This window comes from Helianthus annuus, chromosome 8 (assembly GCF_002127325.2).
Source record: "Helianthus annuus cultivar XRQ/B chromosome 8, HanXRQr2.0-SUNRISE, whole genome shotgun sequence".
NCBI lineage: Eukaryota > Viridiplantae > Streptophyta > Magnoliopsida > Asterales > Asteraceae > Helianthus > Helianthus annuus.
Genome location: NC_035440.2, coordinates 75461414 through 75484054, shown reverse-complemented (window position 1 = coordinate 75484054; position 22641 = coordinate 75461414). Strand labels below are relative to the sequence as shown.

General features: G+C 33.0%; 1 protein-coding gene across 1 annotated transcript; it reads left to right on the top strand.

Annotated features, from left to right (window-relative positions):
- The first annotated feature begins 14560 nt into the window (after window positions 1-14560).
- Window positions 14561-22455, top strand: LOC110870170 (replication protein A 70 kDa DNA-binding subunit B-like). The gene is made up of 18 exons (XM_022119374.1): window positions 14561-14592; window positions 14674-14778; window positions 14893-14988; window positions 15068-15131; window positions 16227-16229; window positions 16620-16711; window positions 18628-18769; window positions 19163-19232; window positions 20109-20306; window positions 20393-20492; window positions 20594-20806; window positions 20911-21043; window positions 21114-21319; window positions 21408-21528; window positions 21612-21791; window positions 21877-21945; window positions 22059-22130; window positions 22216-22455. Exons 1-18 carry the CDS (start codon window positions 14561-14563, stop codon window positions 22453-22455), a joined length of 2136 nt encoding a protein of 711 aa, XP_021975066.1.
- Window positions 22456-22641: the final 186 nt, after the last annotated feature.

Genomic DNA, 22641 nt, shown 5'->3' with positions numbered 1-22641 from the left:
ATGATGATGAAATGAAAGAGGTAGCACGATGCCTAGATACACACTTTAGACGTTAGATTTAAATATGTTGTATCGAATTTTGGTTATGTTGGTTTGTTATTTTGATTAAACTTGTTGTTATTTGGGATCTTGTATTGATGACTACTTGAAGTTTGGAAATGAAATTTGGATTATTAAATTATTGTCACAAATAGCGTTATGATGTCTCGAGCAATCTTCACACTTCGTCTCATCCCGATGTTTCCGCCATTGGTTGGGGTGTGACAGGTAGTCCTTTGGTGTTCTATATTCAATTGAAAAATCCTACGATGCCGTTTGAATCAAATTTTCATGGTTGCTTCGTTACACTTGCACTTGAATTCAAACACGGTGAACTTGTTCGGTCACCACTATTATTGAATTATGTCATTACTACACCTTGTGGTGTTGGTACAAACTTGTAGCTTGTGCTAATCATGGTCAACTGTTTAACACGAGACTACACATGCTTTTGTTTGACTTGTCATTTAAACATTCCTAATGCAACTACGAATTAAGACAATGATGCACCAGATTCGATTGTATTTCATTTCGGTGTATTTTCACAATTCAATAATGTCAACACGCTATTTTATTCATTTATTTGTCCAAAAGTTGATGGATCACTCTCACGTTATAATTACCTTTGAGCCTGCTGATTCTGAGTTCATCTAGCGGATGTTGTTGTTTCTAGAACTCATTTGCATATTGTGAACGATCGTTTGAAATTCTATTGGTCGAAACTCCTCTTTTGATGAACCACTGTTAACTAAGCTACACGGGATTATACATATATACGTCTCGTATCTTTTGACATTAAATTCTGGAACACATACCTTTTAACCATGGGGTTCTGATTGTTGTAGTATGTCCTTGGGTTCACCTGATTTGAATAAGTTTTGATTCGGTTTTGTGGTTATTTACTGTGGTATTATTCATATCCATGCACGTATAACATAACCCTAAGGAGTTAGTGTGGATTAAATTTCGAGGACGAAATTTTCTAAACATGGGGAGAATGTGAGAACTGTCAAATTTGCATACATCCATATAATTATTAAATAATGATTAGTGCTTAATGACTGTGCTAAATTACAATTAATTACTTGAATTGCTTATGATAATTACCATATACATACATGTGCATCATATATTGCTTAATGTCATGTCATTATTGCATAAGAACTTTATTGACTCAAGTGATGCACGAAACACAGTTAGCACAGTTATCCGGCAAATCAGAAAAAATGCTGACAGAGTTCAGTAGATAGACAGACATTGTATTGAGACACATAATGAGCCAGAAACCAAGAGTTACACTAGTATAGTGTGTAGGAAAGTAAGGATCACAAAACTGCCTACCTAGTGATAGTTTAAGTGCTGGAAAGTGCCTAAAACTCACATAAACTGCAGAATTCTACAGAAAATCAGCAAAATCAGCATTAAAACACACTAATATCATGCAGAAATATGGTTGATTGGTCCTGAATGCTTTCCTAAGTGTCGGGAATCAAAACTGTCATAAAAGAGTACATAAAGCACACTAAACTGTATAGTTTAGCACCTTAACGAACCGATAACCAACCGAACAATCGGACACTACCCGAAACACCAAATTTTCACTAGAAGCACTGTTTTAACATTACCAAGCTAGTTATGGTCCCCGAACATCATAACACACTATATAAATATCTAATAACTAAACACCTAACTAAACACTTGAATCGTAACCATAAACTTAATTTGGTTAAACCCTAGCCTAAGACCCCCCCCCCCCCAAACCTACGGCCCCAACAAGGGAACCACATGGAGATTTTATTTGATTTAAATATTTGATCTTGTATACTCTTTGTAAAACATATGGACCAATGGTAATTGTGTTTTTATGGATTTATAAGTAAACTACTAGAATCATAACATTCATTAATCACCAACACATCAACACTTCATTCTTTTCTTCCTTTCTTCCTTGAGTTCGGCCGAAACCATCCACCACACTACCACCGTCATTCGATTTTGCTTCATCCATTTTCTTAACACATAAAGGTGTTAGAGGTTGCATAAGGAGGCTAGGAGATTTCAGAAGTTCAAGGACCTTCTTCATTTGCTATTAACCACTCTATTTCTTCTCTTGATCATCCCTCGCCTTGAGCTAGTGGTAAGAACATCCTACACTCCATTTTACATCATATCTTAGTGGTTAAAAGAAGATACATAATGATAATCTTGAAGAACATGAAGAATCACAAGAATAAAACTTGAGCATAAGCTTAAAACATGAAGAAACCATGTTGTTTATGTGTTGATTTACTTGTTGATTGTTAATTTCTTATGTAAATGATGTAGATCATCATATGATCTTGCTAGATCATGATTAAAAACATAATCTAGCAAGATGAGAGGATGAAAGTGTTAAAGATTCATAGATCATCCTCATGAAAAGCATGAACTTGAAAGAATATAATGTTTTCTTGTAAAATGATGATTAAAGTAAGTTGTTAGTCTTGTAAATCTAAGATTTCAAGAGTGATTTTTCAAGAAACCAAGTTAAAAATACAAGTTTTACATAATCTTGGTTCTTAAATAAATAAATCTCATTTTTGGTGGTTAATAAGGTGTAGAAGCATATATGTGACAAGAAAAATCAATGAAGAAACATTTTTAGAAAATGTGATCACAAGTTGTAAAGATCTATTTTCTTTAAAAATGATGTTTTTAAAGAATCAACCACACTTTAAAGGGTAACAAGACTTACTAAATACACTAGTAAGTTACTACATATTTTTATAAATATTCAAGTTCATGAAGTGGTAGTATATGCTTGTTTTTGGCAAAATTGGTAAGTAAAGATTGTTTGTTGTTGATTGTTGATTGATTGTGTTGATTTACAAAAGAAAATGATATACCTTCAAGGTATGGAAACCTCCATTTTTAGGGGAAACTATGACAAAATTTTTCTAAAAATTAAACACTTAGAAAAATATTTCTAAACAAATATTTACAAGTGTATTTTAAACCATGAATTTTCATATAAAGATTGCCATAATTTTTGTTACAAAAATTACAAATATTGGAGGTCGGTCTTTATAAATAAAAGTCACTAAATATGTATTTAGGAAAATATATATTTAGAAGTCACCATGTGTGTGATTATTTGTATACTATATGTATTAGTTATATTATTTTAGGACTTGAAATAATATAACTCACCAAAATACCAAGAAATTACAATCCAAAATATTACCAAAATTCCAAGAATATGAGTATATAAATTATACCCAAAATATTGGACAAACCGAACAAAGGAATATAACTCAAAAATATTCCGGAAAATTATTTACAAGCATATTTCGGTAATTGGTATTTTGGACACCAAAAGAATGAAAATGGGATTTTCGTAATTACTACAAAATATACCATATTCTTGACAAGAAGGAAATGTATTATTTTTGAACAAGTAAAAATATATTTTCTTGGAATTATTAGAAAATACATTATTTTTGGAAGAAAATATATTTTCTTAAATAAACTTTGAATACATTATTTTTGGACGAAAGATGGATTTATATATATATCTAAGTCAGACTTGGAAACATATTGATTTTTGAGACTTGTATAAAATTTATAAATATTTTTGCCAAGGGAAAAATTATAAATAAATTTTCTAAGTAATACTTCTTAAAATATATATTTCGGAAATATATGTTGATGTATTTTTATTAAAGGTATTATTCCGGAAAAGTCAATACAAAAATCAAGTATAAGGATACTTAATAAACACAATAAAAACACGTATTCTCGTACGTATAAATACACTTCGGAGTACGACACCAATACTTGGCAAAAATATACAAGTATAAGAATACGAATACAAATACACCCATCCTTGGGAAGGTTACACATGTACAAATACACATATGTGTCAAGTTAAAATATATTATTTTTAACAAATATTCCAAAATGTAATAAATATAATTTAAGTTAAAATATTTATTATTTTGACGAATAATTATATACTTGGAATAACATTGATGACACAAAGAAACGTAACTCAAAAATACTAAATAAGACCGAGGTCAAGGCACGACCCACCTGTCTAATGAACCGTAGTACGCATGTAGGTAGTCGTGCATACTAGAAGAAGCTTTGAGTTACATTGGATACGAAGAATGCAAAACTGTGAGTTCATGTCCCCCTTTTGTTTAACTGTTTTTGTTTTATAACTTCGGGGGTGAAGTACATGTTACTAAAGGTTTAGAAACAATTACAAATGGTATGGTTAGCTAAGGAAAAATACTGCTAGATCATGTGAATGATTAGGCGCACTTTTAAGACCATTAATCCTCGTAGTAGGATCGAAGGACATGAGTGATAGATCTATTTGGGTGTAGCGAGCCCCACCCATGCGTCCGCCGAGTGGACCATGTGGTGACTATGTCTTATTGCCGAAGACAAAATTTGCTAGGTTTGAGCCTTCCTGCACCATGTCACGTATATTAATGTATTAGCTACACATTAATTGATCTGTTTCCTTGTTGCTTCATACCAGTTTTCAAAGTACATACATACATACTTACAAATGTTTTCAAGGATGTTCGTGTACACATACAAAACACATGAACTCTCTCAACTTTTTTTTTGATGTTTTCAAACTACATGTATTTCAGGAAAGTGGTTATGGATCTGGCGGGCGTTCAAGATTTCAAGTTGTGTTTTTAATAAAAGATGTCATCCAGTACTTAAGGGTTAAGTCATGTGATTTATCCTTGATAGAATACATGGTTCCAAAGCTCGCTTTTATTAGTGTCTTTTGTGAAGTCCAGTATGGAACTTTAAGATTTGGTTGTCATGAGATCTAAATTTGAAGTCTAAGTTTGATGTTAAACAATGACGGTTGTATTATTTTGAAAACTATATATGGATGAACATCTTGGTATTATCAAATAGTTGTTTGTTATGGTTGAATGCAATGATATTAAGCAAGTCACACCAAATCACGCTTCCGCAAAAGTCAGGGTGTGACACAAATGTCGTGAGTTTTTTGTTTGAAGTTCATCTTTATCTTCATCTTTATCTTCAACCCACTCATCAGTGTCATCCGTCTCTTCATGCCATTCAATTATTCATCATGAACAAAGCAAAGAAAATGACATAAGTCTGACATCAGCCTCTTTTTCTTGAAGATTTGTGCATCTCATGCAGCAAAATGTTATTGAGTTACACCCCTCAGCTAACAATCCTTTCGGCGAAACTTCGCGTAGAACAATATTGAATAGCCAAGCAACGATATTTGCCATTTTTGATTTTTTAACTTTTTGACGTTTTACCAAGAAAAAGAACGCCACTAAATAAAAGTACCTTAAACCTCTAGTTTTGGTCATGCTAAACTCAATAATGTTTTGCTGTATGAGATGGGCAACATTGTTAATCCTCAGTTAAGAAAGATGTCTAACAATGTTGTCCACCCCATTCAGCTAAACTTTATTAAGAACAAAACTGAATCTCCAAGAAATGACGTTTTTGCATTTTTGTGGTTTTTGTATGTTTTGGCGTTTATAAGTTGGATGGAAGTTGAGGATAAACTCAATAAGATTTTACTCAATGAGATGGACAATATCCTCACTTAAGGATTTTGTCCATCACATTGAGCGAAACCTTACCGACAACCAAACTGAATTTCAGAGAAACGTTTGTTTTTGGAATATTTAATGTTTGGGTTTTTTGGCGTTTCTAAGATGAATGGTATATATTAAATATGGCGTTTTGGGTTTGGTGTGTTTAATGGAAGGTCTGAGATATTGTATATACAGGATGTTTTTAGCGGTTGTTTTAGGCGGGATTTTATTATAATAAATGCTAGTAATTAAGTCCTGTCGTTTCAGTTACTGTTTGTTCAACTTTATCGTTTAAAAACAAAGTTTGGCGTTTTATATTTAATGGCGTTTAGGTTAGGAATGATGTTTGCTTTGTATTTTAAGGCGGGAAGTTAATGGCGTTTTATTCATGATTTGGCGCTTTAGGAAGAGAAGTCAAAAGACCCTTTTACCCTTAATGAAGCGCGTCCCACATAATAAAATTGATGTTATTTACGAAAACGCCACCACGCAATCTAGTCCATGGATTGTTTTGATCTGACGATCCATAACCGTTCTCACCCTTTTCAGCGTTTCCCCTAAATCCTGACCCTATATATATATATATATATATATTTATATATATATATACACACCGAATATGTCCATACTTATGCATGTATCTTATGAAGCGCAACTCGCAGATATATATTGTGAATAAGTAGACATAATATTGCATCACCAACAAAATCGTTCAAATCGCGAAAATCTTAATATGTATATATCTATGAACATACGCATATATATATATAGAAACGGGTTCGGGAGAAAATGCTCAAAAGTGTGAGAACGGTGAGAACGCATCCTGGCCCAACACGTGTCATGCTGCTTAGAGAAGGGCAAAGGGGCTTTTTTGTCCTTTCATATTTATTTTTTTAAATGTGTGTCACTCCATCTTTCCCTTTTTTTGGCGTTTAATAAATACGCGACGTTTTTATTGTTTTTAGATCAGGATCATAGTAAATATTTTGGCGTTTTAAGTATTGTTTTGGCGTTTTTATTGTTTTTTAGATCAGGATGCAGGCCTTTATTGTTTCTTGATTTTATTATATCAAGTGTTTTGCCATATAGGATACAGGCCTATAATGTGACAGGCAATTATGGCGTTTTGAAAAGATAAATAAATTTCAATTTTCCATGTAGTGGCTTTTAATATAAATAAATGTTTGACAATAATGATACCGTCTCTTCATTTGACTGTTTTAGCAATTACTGTTTCTTTCAATTTTCATCTGTCAATTAGTGTTGATTTTTCCAGTAATACTTTGTTTGCGTTTTTTTGGCATTTTATATAGCAACATCGTGCTTTGTTAGCATTCGTTCTCACAGTTTTTCACACTATCAGGCGTTTTGGTGTTTGTAGTTTTTGGCGTTTTATACTCAATCCGAGCTCTAAAGGATTCATTTTTTATTGAAAAACTAGTAAATTAACAGAGAATTAGATAACAAACAATAGAAAATGAAAAAAATAATGCCCGTCTTTAGAAGATGCTTATTTTTTGTGGCATCCTTATGGTGGGTGGATATATACTTGTTTGATGACATGTTGAAGATCAACGCCTGCTCTAATGTATTGATCCCTTCATGCCATCAATATATCCATCAAGAACAAAGTGACATGATGTCATATCAGTGTCATCAGTCTCTTTTTTCTTGAATATTTGTCCATCTCATTCAGCAAAAGATTATAGAGATACCCAACTCAGAGAAGAATCCATTCAGTGAAACTTCATTCAGATCAATACTCAATATAGAAGAATCGAGGTTCTGCACCTGTGGCTTTCTTAACTATTTTTTTGGCGTTTTTAAAGTGAATGGTTTCTAGGAATATGGCGTTTGTTTTTGGTTTTGTTATCAGTTGATTGTGTAGAGACATCTCTCTTATAGGATGTTTTTGGAGCGTAGTTTAGGCGGGATTTTATTTTATAATAAATGATATTAATAAAGTAGCCGTCTTTTCAGTTACTCTGTATTTTTACTGTTTTTTTATTCAGCTTTTTATGAGTTTTTAGGGTCATAGGCTTTCCATCTCCCAAGTTTGGCGTTTTTGAATGGCTTTAAGTAGTTTTTGGCGTTTTTTTTCCATTTTTAGCTTTTATTAATTTTTTTTGAACGGCAAATTTGGATTACTGACGGACCACTGGAGTATCATCGTGCCACCAGCGGAACCACCCGATCATATCCATCTCCACTAGGCATAATGCCTATACACCAATTCAAGAGTAAACCCAATAAATATATATGGGAAAACCCCCCTTGTGGGAATTGAACCCAGGACCTATTGGTCCAAAGCGTTATCCCACCCTCAAGATGCCACTAGGCTATAAAGCCATGGGCTTAGCTTTTATTAATACTTCTGCAAACTGCTTTCATTATAGTTTGGGAGTTTTTGGCGTTTTTACTGCATTATGGCATTTCACATGCATTATGACTGTTTGGCGTTTTTATTAATATAATGTATTTTTTTATTCTAAGTTGAAAAATACATAACAAACAACAGAAAAAGAAAATTAAAAAAAAAAATAAAAATAGAAACAATTCATCTTCCAAATCTTCACTGTCATCAGTCTCTTTCTTCTTTGAATCATGTTCGTTGGTGGTTTAGCTTAGCCATGCTTGTGTTTTTGTGGCCGTTTGGAAAGACAAAATGACATAAGTTTTTTGTTTGAATATGTATCTGCAAACAACTCATCAGTGTCATTCGTATTTTCATGCCATTATAATATTCATCAATAACAAAACACAAAAAATGACACAAGTCTGACACCAACATCTTTTTGTTTATGATTTGTCCACTTCATGTAGCAAAATGTTATTTGAGTCACATCACCTTAGGGAAGAATGCATTATCCGAAACTTTGGCGTAGAACAATATTTGAATATACAAGAAACGATATTTGCCATTTTTGGCATTTTACTGAGGAAATAGTGTATCTGAAAGAACCGTCGATTTTTTGAAATCTTTTGATGTTTGAGTGTTTTGGCGCTTTCTAAGATGAATGGTATATAGTAGAAAATATGGCGTTTTTTGAGTTGTTGTCTTTGATGTTTTGGGGATTTTTGCGTTTGTAAGATGAATGGTATATAGTAGAAAATATGGCGTTTCAGGTTCTGGGGGTGTGTTTTTATTATGTCTAGGATGTTTTTGTTTATATAGGGATGTGTTTTGGTCCATAATGACGTTTTATTCATTAGTATGGCGTTTTGGTATAGAAGTGTAAAGATCTTTTTACTCTTAATGAGGCACGTCCACGTAATAAAATTGATGTTATTTACGAAAACGCCACCTCGCCAATCTAGTCCATAGATTGTTTTGATCGGACGATCCATAAGCGTTCTCTTGTTCTCACACTTTCTACCATTTTCTCTAAATCCCGACCCTATATATATATAAATGCCACCATAATCAAAACAAAGACTTTACGAGAAAATCTCGAAGTTATGTGAAAATTCTAAGTATCGGAGAAACTTAGTTATTTGTAGAATAATTGGTTATTGAATCGTTCTTACTTAATTTAGGACGAATAAACCAATTTGAGGGATTGCAATAATATAAAACGCACCCAAAGGTGAGTGTCACAAATACCCTCTTTTTACTGTTTATGAACTGTTTTGGGGGAACAACACGTCGTTAAAAGGACGAATATATGTATTTTAGTGAGAATTCACTAAAACGTCATTTTACTATATTACTTAATATTTTCAAAGAAAAACATGTCATTAAAAGCAAAGTATATGTTTTCATATAAAATATGCTTTCAAATTATATAAAAATGTATTTTCATTGAAAATACGATTGTTAGAGTATCATAATATGTTTATGAACTCAAATGATGTATAACTTAAACTGTTTTCAAGAAAAATGAGTTTAAAAAGTATCATACAGGTTTCGGGGAGAAACAGGAGTTTAATTGATATAAAGACGTTTCTATGTGGAACGCAGGAGTGTGGGTGTCTGAGAGCACCTTATTAAATTAATCTTTCTAGTAGGTTATATATTTTGTTCAATTGAGGAGGGCAACTAGGTGACCTAGTTGCGGGGCACCTTGAGTGGAGTGGTATAGCCATTTTAATCATTAAGAATTGAACACATGGAATTGTTGATAGATCTATCGGGTTCACAACCCCGTCGTGACCGGTAGCTCCGTGTCCATATAGTGACAGATTTTATTCTGAATATTGTCTAGTATTGATTAGAACCTAGTTGTTATTATATAGCTCGTAATGTCTTGCAAACTTACGAAACCGAAAGACGGACTGAAATTTAATATAATTTTTATGGAAAATAATCTATATCGGAGGTTTTCAGAAAAAAACGCTCACGATAGCGGATCTTCAAACTTTTATAAGGAAAAATAAAATTTACTTTCTTAATTTTATATGGATGCTTATTCCCATTTAAAAATCTATAATATGAAAGTTTTCCTTAAACAAATTGTAACAAATTTGAATATGTGTGTCGCAACCCCCGACCCCTATCTCGGAGCGGGCGCCGCGAGCATTCAGATGGGTGGTATCGGTATTTATTAGTTTGGCAGCGGAATATATCAGGACCATAGTTAGGAAATATTTTGATCAGAGTAAAACACCAGACTCTTTTAATAATCGCTTTTTGGTATAAAAACCCAAGTTCATTTGACAATACATTTGTAGGGGTAAACCCTAATTATTGAAAACAAAAACTCCTTTTTATTTAGGTAACTTTTATAGTCATTTTTCCAAGCCTTCAGTGCTTTCCAGGTGGCTTCTATGGGCTTTCACATTTTATTACCTGAAACGCGTTTTAAAAACATTTTATCAGCAAGAAATACCGGTGAGTGTATCCCAAATTAATGAAAACAGTTTTACAACTTCACAGAATTGAGGGCATCCGCAATTACATTTGCTTTCATCTACTCCATTACTCATTCAGTATTGTCAACACCTGACTTATGGGTCATATTACCCATTGGCTAACTCTTTGTCCAATGGTAACGTTTTCTACTTTTTGTATACAAAACCCCAACATACCGGCAGTAATTATAGAATCACAAATACTCAATTACTTTTAAGGTTTTGGTAAAATATTTTGACTCACAAAAATATATTTACAAAAAGGTGGCAAAAAGCAGATGTACTCACATTGTTGACTTAGGTAAAACTAAAGCTTCCTGATGATTCTCCTGGTTATTATCTATTAAAATTAAACAATGCACACGTGTTAGTAAAATAATCCAAATCACATTAACCGTACAACTCGAGACAGAACTCCAATGACTGAGTCAGGCAGAGCCTTGACATGCATTACGGAGTCCTAGATTAATCGGGTGTAACACGAGACAGAATTCCAACGACTGAATCGGGCAAAGCCGACATGCGTTACGGAATCCTAAATCGATCGTGTAGGGTAATAGCAGGGTTATAGTACTTACAACGAGGCAGAGCTTCGCTTTATAGTAGGTATTATGCCCGAGTAGAATTTCTACTCTATAGAAATTGAGAGAGATTAGAAATTTTGAACAAAACTCAAATGAGCTCGTCGATCCAATTTATAGGCTGAATTTAGGGCGGCTCGTGCCCCGCGAAGAAGACAAGGAAGTCCTTCGCGGCCCGCGAGGACTGATGTCTCGATTATAGCTTTGCCCAGTCATCGGTCTAGCTTAGGTGAGTCACGTGCCACGTGGCACTATGCCTTGTTCGACAAACAAAGGTAGTCGCGACCCGCGATAGACCAAGGTGGTCTCAGTCACACCCCGCGAGCGACTGCTGAATTTCGTTTTTCTTGATTTTCACAAGTACAAAGGTATTTCGGGTCCGTTTTCCATGTATGGGGTACGTAAGGAACGTTTAAGGTTATGTTAAGGGTTCTAGGGGGGTTGTTATATCCTCCCCACCTTGTTTTAGATCTCGTCCTCGAGGTCTACTGGAACAGGTGTGGGTATTTGTGACAACTCGTATTTTCATGTGTCGAATCTGAAGAAGTGTCCGTCAGATGAGACCCTCATAGTTCCTTTCAAGGAACTCACTATCGACGACCAGATTCGCTTCGTCGAGGAACCGGTGGAAATTATGGACCGGGAGATCAAGACTCTCAAACGCCGCAAGATACCTATTGTTCGAGTTCGTTAGAACTCCCGTCGTGGCCCAGAGTTTACCTGGGAACGAGAAGACCAAATGAAACACAAGTATCCTCAGTTGTTTAAGAAAGATGAGTCAAACAATGAAGCTACAGACAAAGGGATGATGTGATACCCCAGGAAAACACTCAACACAACTAGCTTCCTCAGTAACTACGTGCTAAATTTCGGGACAAAATTTCTTTCAACTTGGGGATGATGTGACAACTCGTATTTTCAAGGCTTTTCTTCGTGTACTGACCTCTTTCATGCTTTGTGTATGTTGTGATTACGTGTATGTTATATGGAATGATTAATGTGGTTAAATATATGTGATTGGTTTTATTCAATGGTTAGGAGTTGTTAGATATTTTTTTTAAAAAATAAATAAAAACCCGAACCGCACACCACTCTCGGACCGCACACTCCTCATCCTTCGATGGGTTGTTCACAGCCCAAACCCCTGCCACTTATGCGCTGGTACACAGCCCAGACGAAGCTCAAACCATGGGCCCAACTTGCCGCTTATGCGCATATACACATATACACACATGAACGAGGTGTAACTCCCATAACTTATTAAACACAATACAACATCAAAACCCTAGCTCTCCCCTCTCCTTCAAAACTTGACGACAGCTTTCTCTTTCTCGAGATCCTCCTCAATTTCATCTTGTATTCGGTTAGTACATGATCACCATCATTCGATTTAACTCCTTGTTATACTATGCTGCATGATTCCATGATGTGTTGCTCGATTTTGTTATGCATGATGTATGTGTTAGTTTTGTTTTGCATAATGATTTGTGTTAGGATTATATACTGAACGAATCTTTGATGAATTCATGTGAATTGAATGATGGATTATATTCATAAAAATCGATGTGGGAATTGTGATTTTGTGTTGATGAAACGGCTTCGGAATTCGATTGTTGAGTAATGATATCATGATAATGATGATCGATGATTTTTGTTATGTGATGATCGAATAGGATGAGTTGTTTCTGATTAAACGATTAGTCGATGATGTGAGGATATGATGATCAGATGAGTTGCGTGAATTAGGTGTTGTTTTGGTTAGTGTTGCACTCGGTTAGTTGCTAGGGTTTAGGCGGGATGGATCTTGAAGGTATCTGGGTAAAATCCTGCTGTTTTAATGATGCAGCTGACGTATAAGGATGATAATCTGCTTTAAATAATCGATATGGGTCATTGGGTGCATTAGTTATTCGGTTGGGGAGTTTGGATAGCGAAAGCAGAATCTGTCCGAGATTCTGCAGCCAACTTCCGTTGGCTGTAAACTGGTCGTTATTTATCGTAAAACTGATTTTCTGAAGTCTAAATCATACATTTTCGAAAACTTCTTCAAATGGCGCTTGAATCACATTTTTCTGAGGTCGTTTGCTATTTTTAAAGGACTGTTTTGTACAGTAGCAAAAGCTGCGTTTTTTCTGCAGAAAATCCATGTTACACTTTTCATTGTAACTTGTAAACTGGATAGAGTTGGGCTGTGAATTTCATATAGTAGCTGGGCACGGATGTTTCCGAAAATCTCCAACTGGAATTTCACCAATCGGGCTGACGATGATTTTTAAATGAATTGTTCCGTGGACTGCAGTCAGAAAGTGACGAATCTGACTGCAGCCCAGTAAATGATTTTTATTAAATAATTGCTAATGAATTAGGTCCTGAGATTTTTACACAAGGTGATATTGACCACTTAGAATGTTCTGTAAATTATTTAGAATTTTTGGAATAAGATAACTATTTTATAAAAATACCCGAAACAGCCCAGTTCTAGACGTTAAAGCTGAAACGTAATAAGCTGTTATATGCGCATCTAAATGTCGTTTATGCTATCTGAGAATGATCCAACTTGTTTAATGTTAGCGAAAGTGTTATGTGAATTATTGTGTGCTTTGATCACGAGTAATTATATGTGGAATATGTATATGTACGTAAGTTGTGAAAGTGAGTGCATGGTACGTGTTAGATACGTGTAGGAGCTTTGTGGCTTACTTGAACACACTAATAAACTAAATGGTAATCGTAATAGGACTTGATTGACCTACCTTGACTCCTAACCATTTTAAGAGACCAACCAAGCAATCGAAGGTGAGTTCACACTTTTCATCAAAGCATGGGATTCCCGGTGGTTTGGGAATGGGTTAAACAACAACTATCCCCCTTGGGTGGGATGCAACTTGCGTATTCTCCTTGGGTAGAATACGTACTACCGTCCTCCTAGGTGAAGGACGACAACCATTATAATACATGTCTTGAGCTTACTAGACAACAACTCTATCTTAAAGTCCCCCATATTTTATATCGACTTAATCGCAAGGCCAATGGCGAACGGGTTATTAGTTAAATAGCGCTATTAGGTTTGATAAGCCTCACACCGTGCCGCAGAGGACGGACGTGGAATAATATACTTGGGCACTTAGTCAATGATGATACCGTGCCGCAGAGGACGCGGGGCACTCAACATAACTTAAGTCAGTAGTCGATATGGTAACGGGTCTAGTGGTTTAAAATAGTGGGGTAGCTCCCCATGGCATCTCTATACCTAATAAAAGAACAAGGTTCTGCCACTTGGCATCACCACATTCAACCAATACACTTGTCAACACCTCCTTGATTTTACTAACGTGTTCACCATAGAAGGCTCCACGTCTTCAACTTGTGAGAACCCGGTTTTTGGGTAAACTTTTGAAGAAACCCTAAAAGTGTATTCACCGCCGCTACCATTCTTTCTTCTTTCTTCTCTCCTTCTTCCCTCGCTCAACCCTTCTTCTTCTCAATCAGTCATACATGGTTCCTGATCTAAACCACGCTATTAGCAGGTATGGATTTTTATTTTTTTTGTTCGTTGTTGTTATCTTTTATCAGTTTCTTGATTTGATTTTGTTACCTTTCTATTGTAGATCTGAACCCCCTTTTGAAGAAACCCTAAAAGTTCCCCACCGCCGCTACCATTCGTTCTTCTTTCCTCTCCACTCGCTCAACCATTCTTCTTCTCCATCACTCCGGCATGCTTCCGGATCTTAACGACGTTATTAGCAGGTATGGTTTTATTCTTTTTTGTTTAATTGTTCTTCACTTTTATCAGTTTCTTGAGTTGATTTTGTTACTGATTATTGTAGATCTGATCCCCGTGTATTTCAGATTAGGGTTTATTCTTCCATTGGTCATTTCCATCACTCATCCATGGTTGAAGATCTTAACCACGCGATTAACATGTATGGGATTCCTCATTATTTGTTAATTCTTCTTCATTGTCGTTTGTTTTTAACCTGTTTTTCTTACTTACTATTGTAGATCTGAACCATCCGTTGATCATATTACTGTTTCTTCGAGCTATTTGCATCCTTTTCTGTCTCAGGTTTGATTATCCCTAAAAAATATTTTGTTTTTTTTAAACTTTGTTCAAGATTAAAACACCGCGTTTAATAGGTTATGTTTTCGTTATGTTTTTGATCACTGTTCTTGATTCTAGGCGTTTGTTGATTTGATTTTGTTAGTGATTATTGTAGATCTGAACCACGTGTATTAAAAGTTAGGGTTTGTTCATCTTTTAATTTTAGGGTTTGTTGATTTGATTTGATTTTGTTATGTTTTTGATCCTGTTTTTGATTTATCGCGTGTATTTAAATTTTTAATTTCATGATGATGATGTTTTAAATACACTTTAACCCTAAACCTTATTTACTTTATGTTCTGTTATGATGATGATGATGATGATGATGATTATATGAATCCGTGTTTGTTTGATTTTATTTGAAATATTGTTTAAAACCGCCTTTCAATTGTATGCCACTTAAATTTTGTTGCTATGTGTATTTATGAACAACAAAATGTTTAATCCGTATCTATGAGTTGTGATTCCATTTTGTTATTCTAATCCTGTTTATGATTTATCGCGTGTATTTAAATGTATAATTTCATGATGATGATGTTTTAAATACACTTTAACCCTAAACGTTATTTAGTTTTTATTTTGATGATGTTGATGATGATTATATGAATCCGTGTTTCTTTGATTTGATTTGAAATATGGTTTTAAACCGCGTTTCAATTGTATGGGAGTTAAATTTTGTTGTTATGTGTATCTATGTACAAGGTTATTTGGCTGATATAATTACCCAATATGTTGATTACAGTCCTTTATATGACTGACATAATTAATTAGGATGTTTATTTGCCAGAGGTTTAATGTTCCTGGTTTTGAATCGACGGTTTTCTTTATGTGACTCCGCTGTTTTTACTTTTGACGTATCCATTAGTGAAGTCTAACACTTTTGTTTTCAAATACACATAAAGAAAGATGTTGTTCTATTTTGTAAACAAATTTTGGTTTTTGCTTATCATCAACAGATCCACTATAGGTAAATACTTGAACATGTTTCCATCAATTTTCATATTTCTGTAGTCATATTTATTTGTCATTTTTAAATTCTAATCCCTTTTTTTTTTGCAGATGGTTTAATTGCGGTTTAAAATAAATCCATAAGTTCACAGTTTTTGCTGTTTAGATGATACGCCTAAAAACTTAATAAGAATTAACCCTCTGTTGAATTAGCGACCACTGACAGACCTCTGCTGGAGACATCGATGTGTCGGTGATGTTGTCAAGGAGTGTCATTAGATGCTTAGTGATAGCATTTCTTATTCTCCTCGACAATGTCACCGACCCCTCATAATAATTCCATCAAAAATCTGTCACTGGTTGCTTCTTCAACAGAGGATTGCTTTTTGTTACGTGAAAATGTATCATCTAAAGTTATTTTTTAATAAGTGATAACATTTTTTTTTCAGTTCATATCAGATTCATAATAGACTTTTGATTTTCATCAATATTTTTTTGTTGTAGGTGATACAAATAAGTTTATCTGGAATCATCATTTTTCAGCATTGGATGGAATCATCAAAATCTCAGTCAGCTGAGTTTCAAATGGTCCAAAGGTATATAAGTTTTGAAGTCTAATTTTATCTTATTAAAAAGATAAGGTGTGTTTTTCCTAGGTTATAGCTTATTAAAAAGGGATAACATGTTTTTATTTCAGTTCATATCAGTTTCATAATAGAGTTTATATTTTTAGTTAATTTTTTTTGTTGTAGGTGATACAAATAAGTTTCTATGGAATCATAAGTTTTCAGCATTGGATGGATCAAACCTGAATCCAAGATGTCAGTTAGGTGAGTTTGAATGGTCCAAAGGTATATAATATTTTAAGTCTCAATTTATGTTATCGTTGTAAATGTACTCCCAAATTGATTAGTAACATGTTTAGGATGAACGAACCCAAAAATTTAAAGTAAATTTTTTTTCAATTGAATTTCATATTGGTAAACCATTATGTCACGATTCTGTATTTGAAAACAAAATATTCCAAACACGTTTGAATTAATTTTGGTATTTCTTTTAACCTATTTTACAACTTTTTACATTTTACACTTCTAAGAATTCCTATAGTATACAAGTTTGTCTTTGTATCAACAAGGTAATCTAACTCTTCCATAAAAATACTGTTCACCTCCTTTACTTTTCAGATTACTATATTTAAAAAACCAGGATAAGCAAAAAAATACAAAGACACACTTTTCCTCATTTTTTAAACCTTTAATTTTGACTTTCAGAAATACCTTTTCATTTTAGTTGACCTTACCCATCTTTGTTCCACTTTTCACCATTCAGAAAAACCTTTTCCTTTTAATTTTGACTTTCAAAAATACCTTTTCCTTTTAATTCCTTTTTTGAAAGTAAATAAAAATGTTCAAGGACCTTAGGTCAAGTCACTTTGATTTCTACTCACAACCATATTTTTGTAAACATTTTAAAGACCGGAAATATCTTTCTTTTTTACAAAGTTATATAATTTTTTAAGTCTCATTTTATGTTATCGTTGTATATGTACTCACAAATTGATCACAAATTCAGTTTATTAACGGTCAAGGCTTTTTGTTTAAAAATATACTTACATTATTTCATTTTTTTTTAAAGTAAATCAAAAATTTCAAGGATGTTTCATAAAGACACTTTGTTTTCTACTCATAACCATACTTTTGTAATCACTTTAAAGACCGGAAACCTGTTTTATTTTTACAAAGATAAATAATTTAAACCTTTACAACAGTAGTCCTTAAGAATAGTAAAAGATATTTGATATACATATGTATTTAAATACTTTTAAGAAGAAGTATTAACTTTAAAAACTCTACATGCCCAATTGATATTCATACAGCCTATTAAGGCCCATAACAGACGGTAGTTATATAAACAGAATAATACAAACAAAACTGAAAGCCTAAAATGGGTCTGAATTATTTGTTCCTTTAAAAATTTGACTTTCAACGGTTCATTAACATAAAAAACTCTACATACCCAACTGATATTTATACAGCCTATTAAGGCCCTTAACAGACAATAGTTATAAAAACAGAATAATAAAAACAAAACTGAAAGCCTAAAATGGGTCTGAATTTTTTGTTCGTTTAAAAATTTCACTTTCAACGGTTCATGGTTTCATATTTGGAGGTTTTGTAAGCTTTAACCTTTTTGTCGGTCAACTATAAGGACAAATACACCATTTCAAAGTGTTTCACCTTTTAGTTAATCTACTACCTATCCAAGAAAAAAGACTAAATCTGATTACTTTCATATACCTTATATAGTTTTGTTTTTTTCTTCCAACCCTCACTATTTATATCCACTCCCCCTTCCTCCTTTTTCACCAACTTCAATTCTCCTTCTTCCCTTTGATCTTTGAAGCAAATTACTGAACTAATGGAGCACGGGTAGGGAATTGAATTTTTATACATTTTCTGTTTCATATTGTATTTTATACATAGTAATATTAACGCATATTTCTTTGATATAGTAACATCACCTATTTGAAGGATTTGGATTTGGCTCGCCGTGATTACACTGTGAAGGTTCGTGTACTCCGTTTATGGAAGCAACCGATGTATAACAATCCAGAGCAGTTTTACTCAATCGAAATGATCGTTGTTGATGAAGAGGTATATATTTCTCATATGAAGTAGAGTTATTTGAAATAACGAACAAATTTAAATATTTAACTTATCCGTTTAAGTTAAAGTTTTATCCAGTCAGTAATTTTTTCTCTTAGTTTGTTAAAGTGCTATGAAGAAGGGGTTTTTGAAATAAAGTGAAAAATTTTTAAACAAACTTATAACCTTTGCATCCAGTCAGGCAGTCAGTTTGTTAAAATTTTGGTTATCTAATTACTTATCCCTTTAATTTAAAGTGTTATCCTTCTGCTTATGAACATCTCACTTTAACATGTAAAAATGAAGTTTCCTGTTTCTTTTCTCTGTCATCTCCTAAAAGTATTTATATTTTTTTGTGCTTATTATCCTTATTATTTTTACTTTTCATGTTTTATTTGACAGGGAACCACCATGCAAGCCAATGTTCTCCGAAGATGGTTTCCGAGATTTGAACAACTTTTGAATGAATCAGGTATATTCTTATAACCTTTTAAAGTAGTTTAACTAATATTTAATGCAACAAGTTGCCTGTTTAACTGTTTCATATTAACTTATTTACAGCTGCCTTAATTATAATAAAATGTTAATTTTTACAGCTGCCTTGGTTGTTTATGTGTTTGTTTTTAAATTATTTTTAGTCACATGTCATTAATTTAGGAGTTGTAATATAATGTTACCCCTAGATAGTTATGATTAGTTCCAAATTTTAAAACGTCAAGTTTTCACCATATTCTCATTTAAGTCCCTCACATGTTTCTATTTTATACATGATAAATTATTTGTATACTTCCAATTTCCGTATCCATAAATTTATTTAAAAGAAGTTATTTACATCCACATAGTGTAGAACTAAATGGTAGTTATAAGTTAATGTATATTCAATAACGTATTATCAATTGTATTATCATCTTATCCCTAATAAGTTATGAGTAGTTTCTAATGGAACAACCACAAGTTTTGACCACATTCTCATTGAAGTACCTTATATGCTTATATTATAAACATCCTATAATATTTGTATACTTACATTTACCTTATCCTTAAATTTATTAAAAATAAATTGGTGACATCCACATATTGTAGAAGTAAAAGGTACCTATAACTTAGTTATATGCAATAAGTTATAACATGTATAAATAAGCAAATGCTTAATATATTTGTACATTGTTTGTTGGTTATAATTTTAAGTTAATATTACAACCTTCAATTGTAACTTTAGTATATTAAGTTTTTGATTACTTTTTAAATTTTATGTTTTACATACCAACTTTTTTACATGTACGTTACATGTTCACTTTGTATAGTTTTTTTTAATTCTTTTATGTTTATTTTTCAAATTTTCAAACAGATTGCTATTTCATTGTCAAACCCACTATTGGTTTAAATGAGTCCAAGTACAAGTATGTGGACAACAAAAACAAGCTGGGAATCTACTGTGATACCGATGTGTATCCATGTAAGGATTTCAATGGTCCCATCTATGGGTTCTCATTCACATCCTTTAAGGATATCATTGACAAAACTGTTCCAGAAAACAAATCTATAGGTGACTAAAAACCTCATACATGTTTTTTAGTTATATTTTTATATACTGTATAATGTTTTCACATTTAACCGACTGTCATTTTCTAGATGTTATTGGTTTTGTTGCTGATGTTAAAGACCTTAAGAAGTTTAAGACAGCAAGGGGTAAAGACACCAAGAAACTCAATGTCATCATTCAAGATCTAGAGTATGTATTTTAATTCTTATTCAATCTATTGATTATAAATTCTTAATTTATATTTTTTACCCATTTACTTTAAGCCTGATTTTTGGATATTTTATGTGAAGGATGGATTCAATATACCTGTCTTTGTGGGATTCTTATGCTGATCGGATTTTAGAGCAATGGGAAAACAGAGAACAACATGGTGTTATTGTTGTCATTCTGCAGTTTGCTACACTGAAGTACTTTGGTCGTTTTGGTTATGTTAACAGCTGTTTCAATGTTTCAAAGCTTTTCATAAATTCTGATGTTGATGAAATGACTACTTTTCGTAACAGGTGAATCATTTCAATGAATGAAAACCGAGAATTCATTTATTCAATTTTTTCCTTAATATATTATAATTACATAAATATTAATGTAATATAATTATTTGTAACAGGCTTATTGCAAACTCTGCTGCTTCGTCATGTTCGAGTCAATCTTCTCGGCTTTCTGGAATTTTTTTATCCTTGTATGATGAGTATGTTGTTAGATCTGAATTCAACAACATAGCTGAAGTAAATCTCAATCAGGTAAAGCACATGACTATGTTTTTATATTAACATTATTTCTGTCATTATCACTAAACTACATATTTTATAGGCCAAGTCTGTTGTTGTTGTTGGTACTGTTCAAATGATATCCGAAGATTTGCCTTGGTATTACTTTGCTTGTAAAACTTGTAACAAGAAGGTTTTTCCAAAAGTTAATAATGATACACCTACGGTTGGTGTCTTGGTTGATGAAGAAGAGGTTTATGAGTGCAAAACGGCAACTTGCAAGGACACTGTGATTCAATATACTCAAAGGTGTAAATAAATTTAAATTGTTAGAAAGTTATTGTTTCTCTTAGCTGTTTATATTTCATTGCTTACATTTTGACACTTTGTGATTTAGGCTTAAAATTCCATTGACTGTTCAAGATTCAAGTGGAACTGTGTCATTGACATTGTTTGACAGAGATGCTTGCCGAATTCTAAAAACAACTGCAGCTAACTTAATTGAGAAACACGTTGCTGTAAGTTTCCATTTATTAAATTTGCAAATTATTATTTTTGTCCCCTGTAATATGTCAATAATATTTTTGTATATATACTACAGGGTGGTGATAAGGGTCTGTATCCTGACGAGTTTGAAGCTCTTTTAGGGAAAAAATTTGCATTTAAGATTGATATAAGTGAGTTCAACATTGAAAACAACTTTTGGTTTTTTGGTGTTTCTAAATTGACTGATGATGAGGATATCATATTTGAGCTTGAGAAGAAAGCAAACAACATTGAGGTAATATTAAGTTTAAGTACTTAATTACCGGTTCATTTAGTATATAAACATATTTGACATACTCAAATTCTGGAAAACATTGTAGGTGGAAAATACTGCTTCTTTGAACAACAGGTTCACTGATATGGAATCAGAAGATACTGTTAACCTGAATGTATGCATTGTCTACTCTATAAACTTACTCATTATTATACTTTATCTTCAATTATATGTTTGTGAAGTATTTTAGTTGTTTGATATTAAAATTGAACTATTCCAAAAATGCAGGATGATAACTGCACTGATGTTATTATGGGAGTCACTGTTGGTACCAAATCAAATGAAGACTTCAAAGCGAAGGTATGTAAAATTATATTAAATACTTATAAATTTAAGACAAATTTTCAGTGTTTTTTTTGACACCAATTTTGTTTATCATTTTTAGGTTCCTACTGAGTCCATGGATGATAATGTCATCACCCCTTTGGCCAAAAATTTGGATGACACTGCCATGGCAAGTAAGCCTATTGGTGAGCCTGCGATTTTTAAGAGGAAAACCAAAAAACCTGCTTTCAAGAAAAACTTGGTTGAGAGTTATGATGTTGATGAAAATGGAGAAATGTCAACCACCAAACGAGTTAAACCTGGAAAACCAACTCTCCTAATTCCAAAAATTGAAAAATGAAGACTTTACAGTCTTTATGTTCTGAGTGTTGGTTTCCTATGTTATTTTAATGTGTTTTAAGTAATGTTTATCGTTTAAGAACTACTTCAAAAGCTTTGGATCATTCAAGCTTTTATGTTTAAGAAGTTTAATTTCCTTTTGTTGTACTGAATGCTTCTTGACAATATTCCAAAGCAAGTATTATGT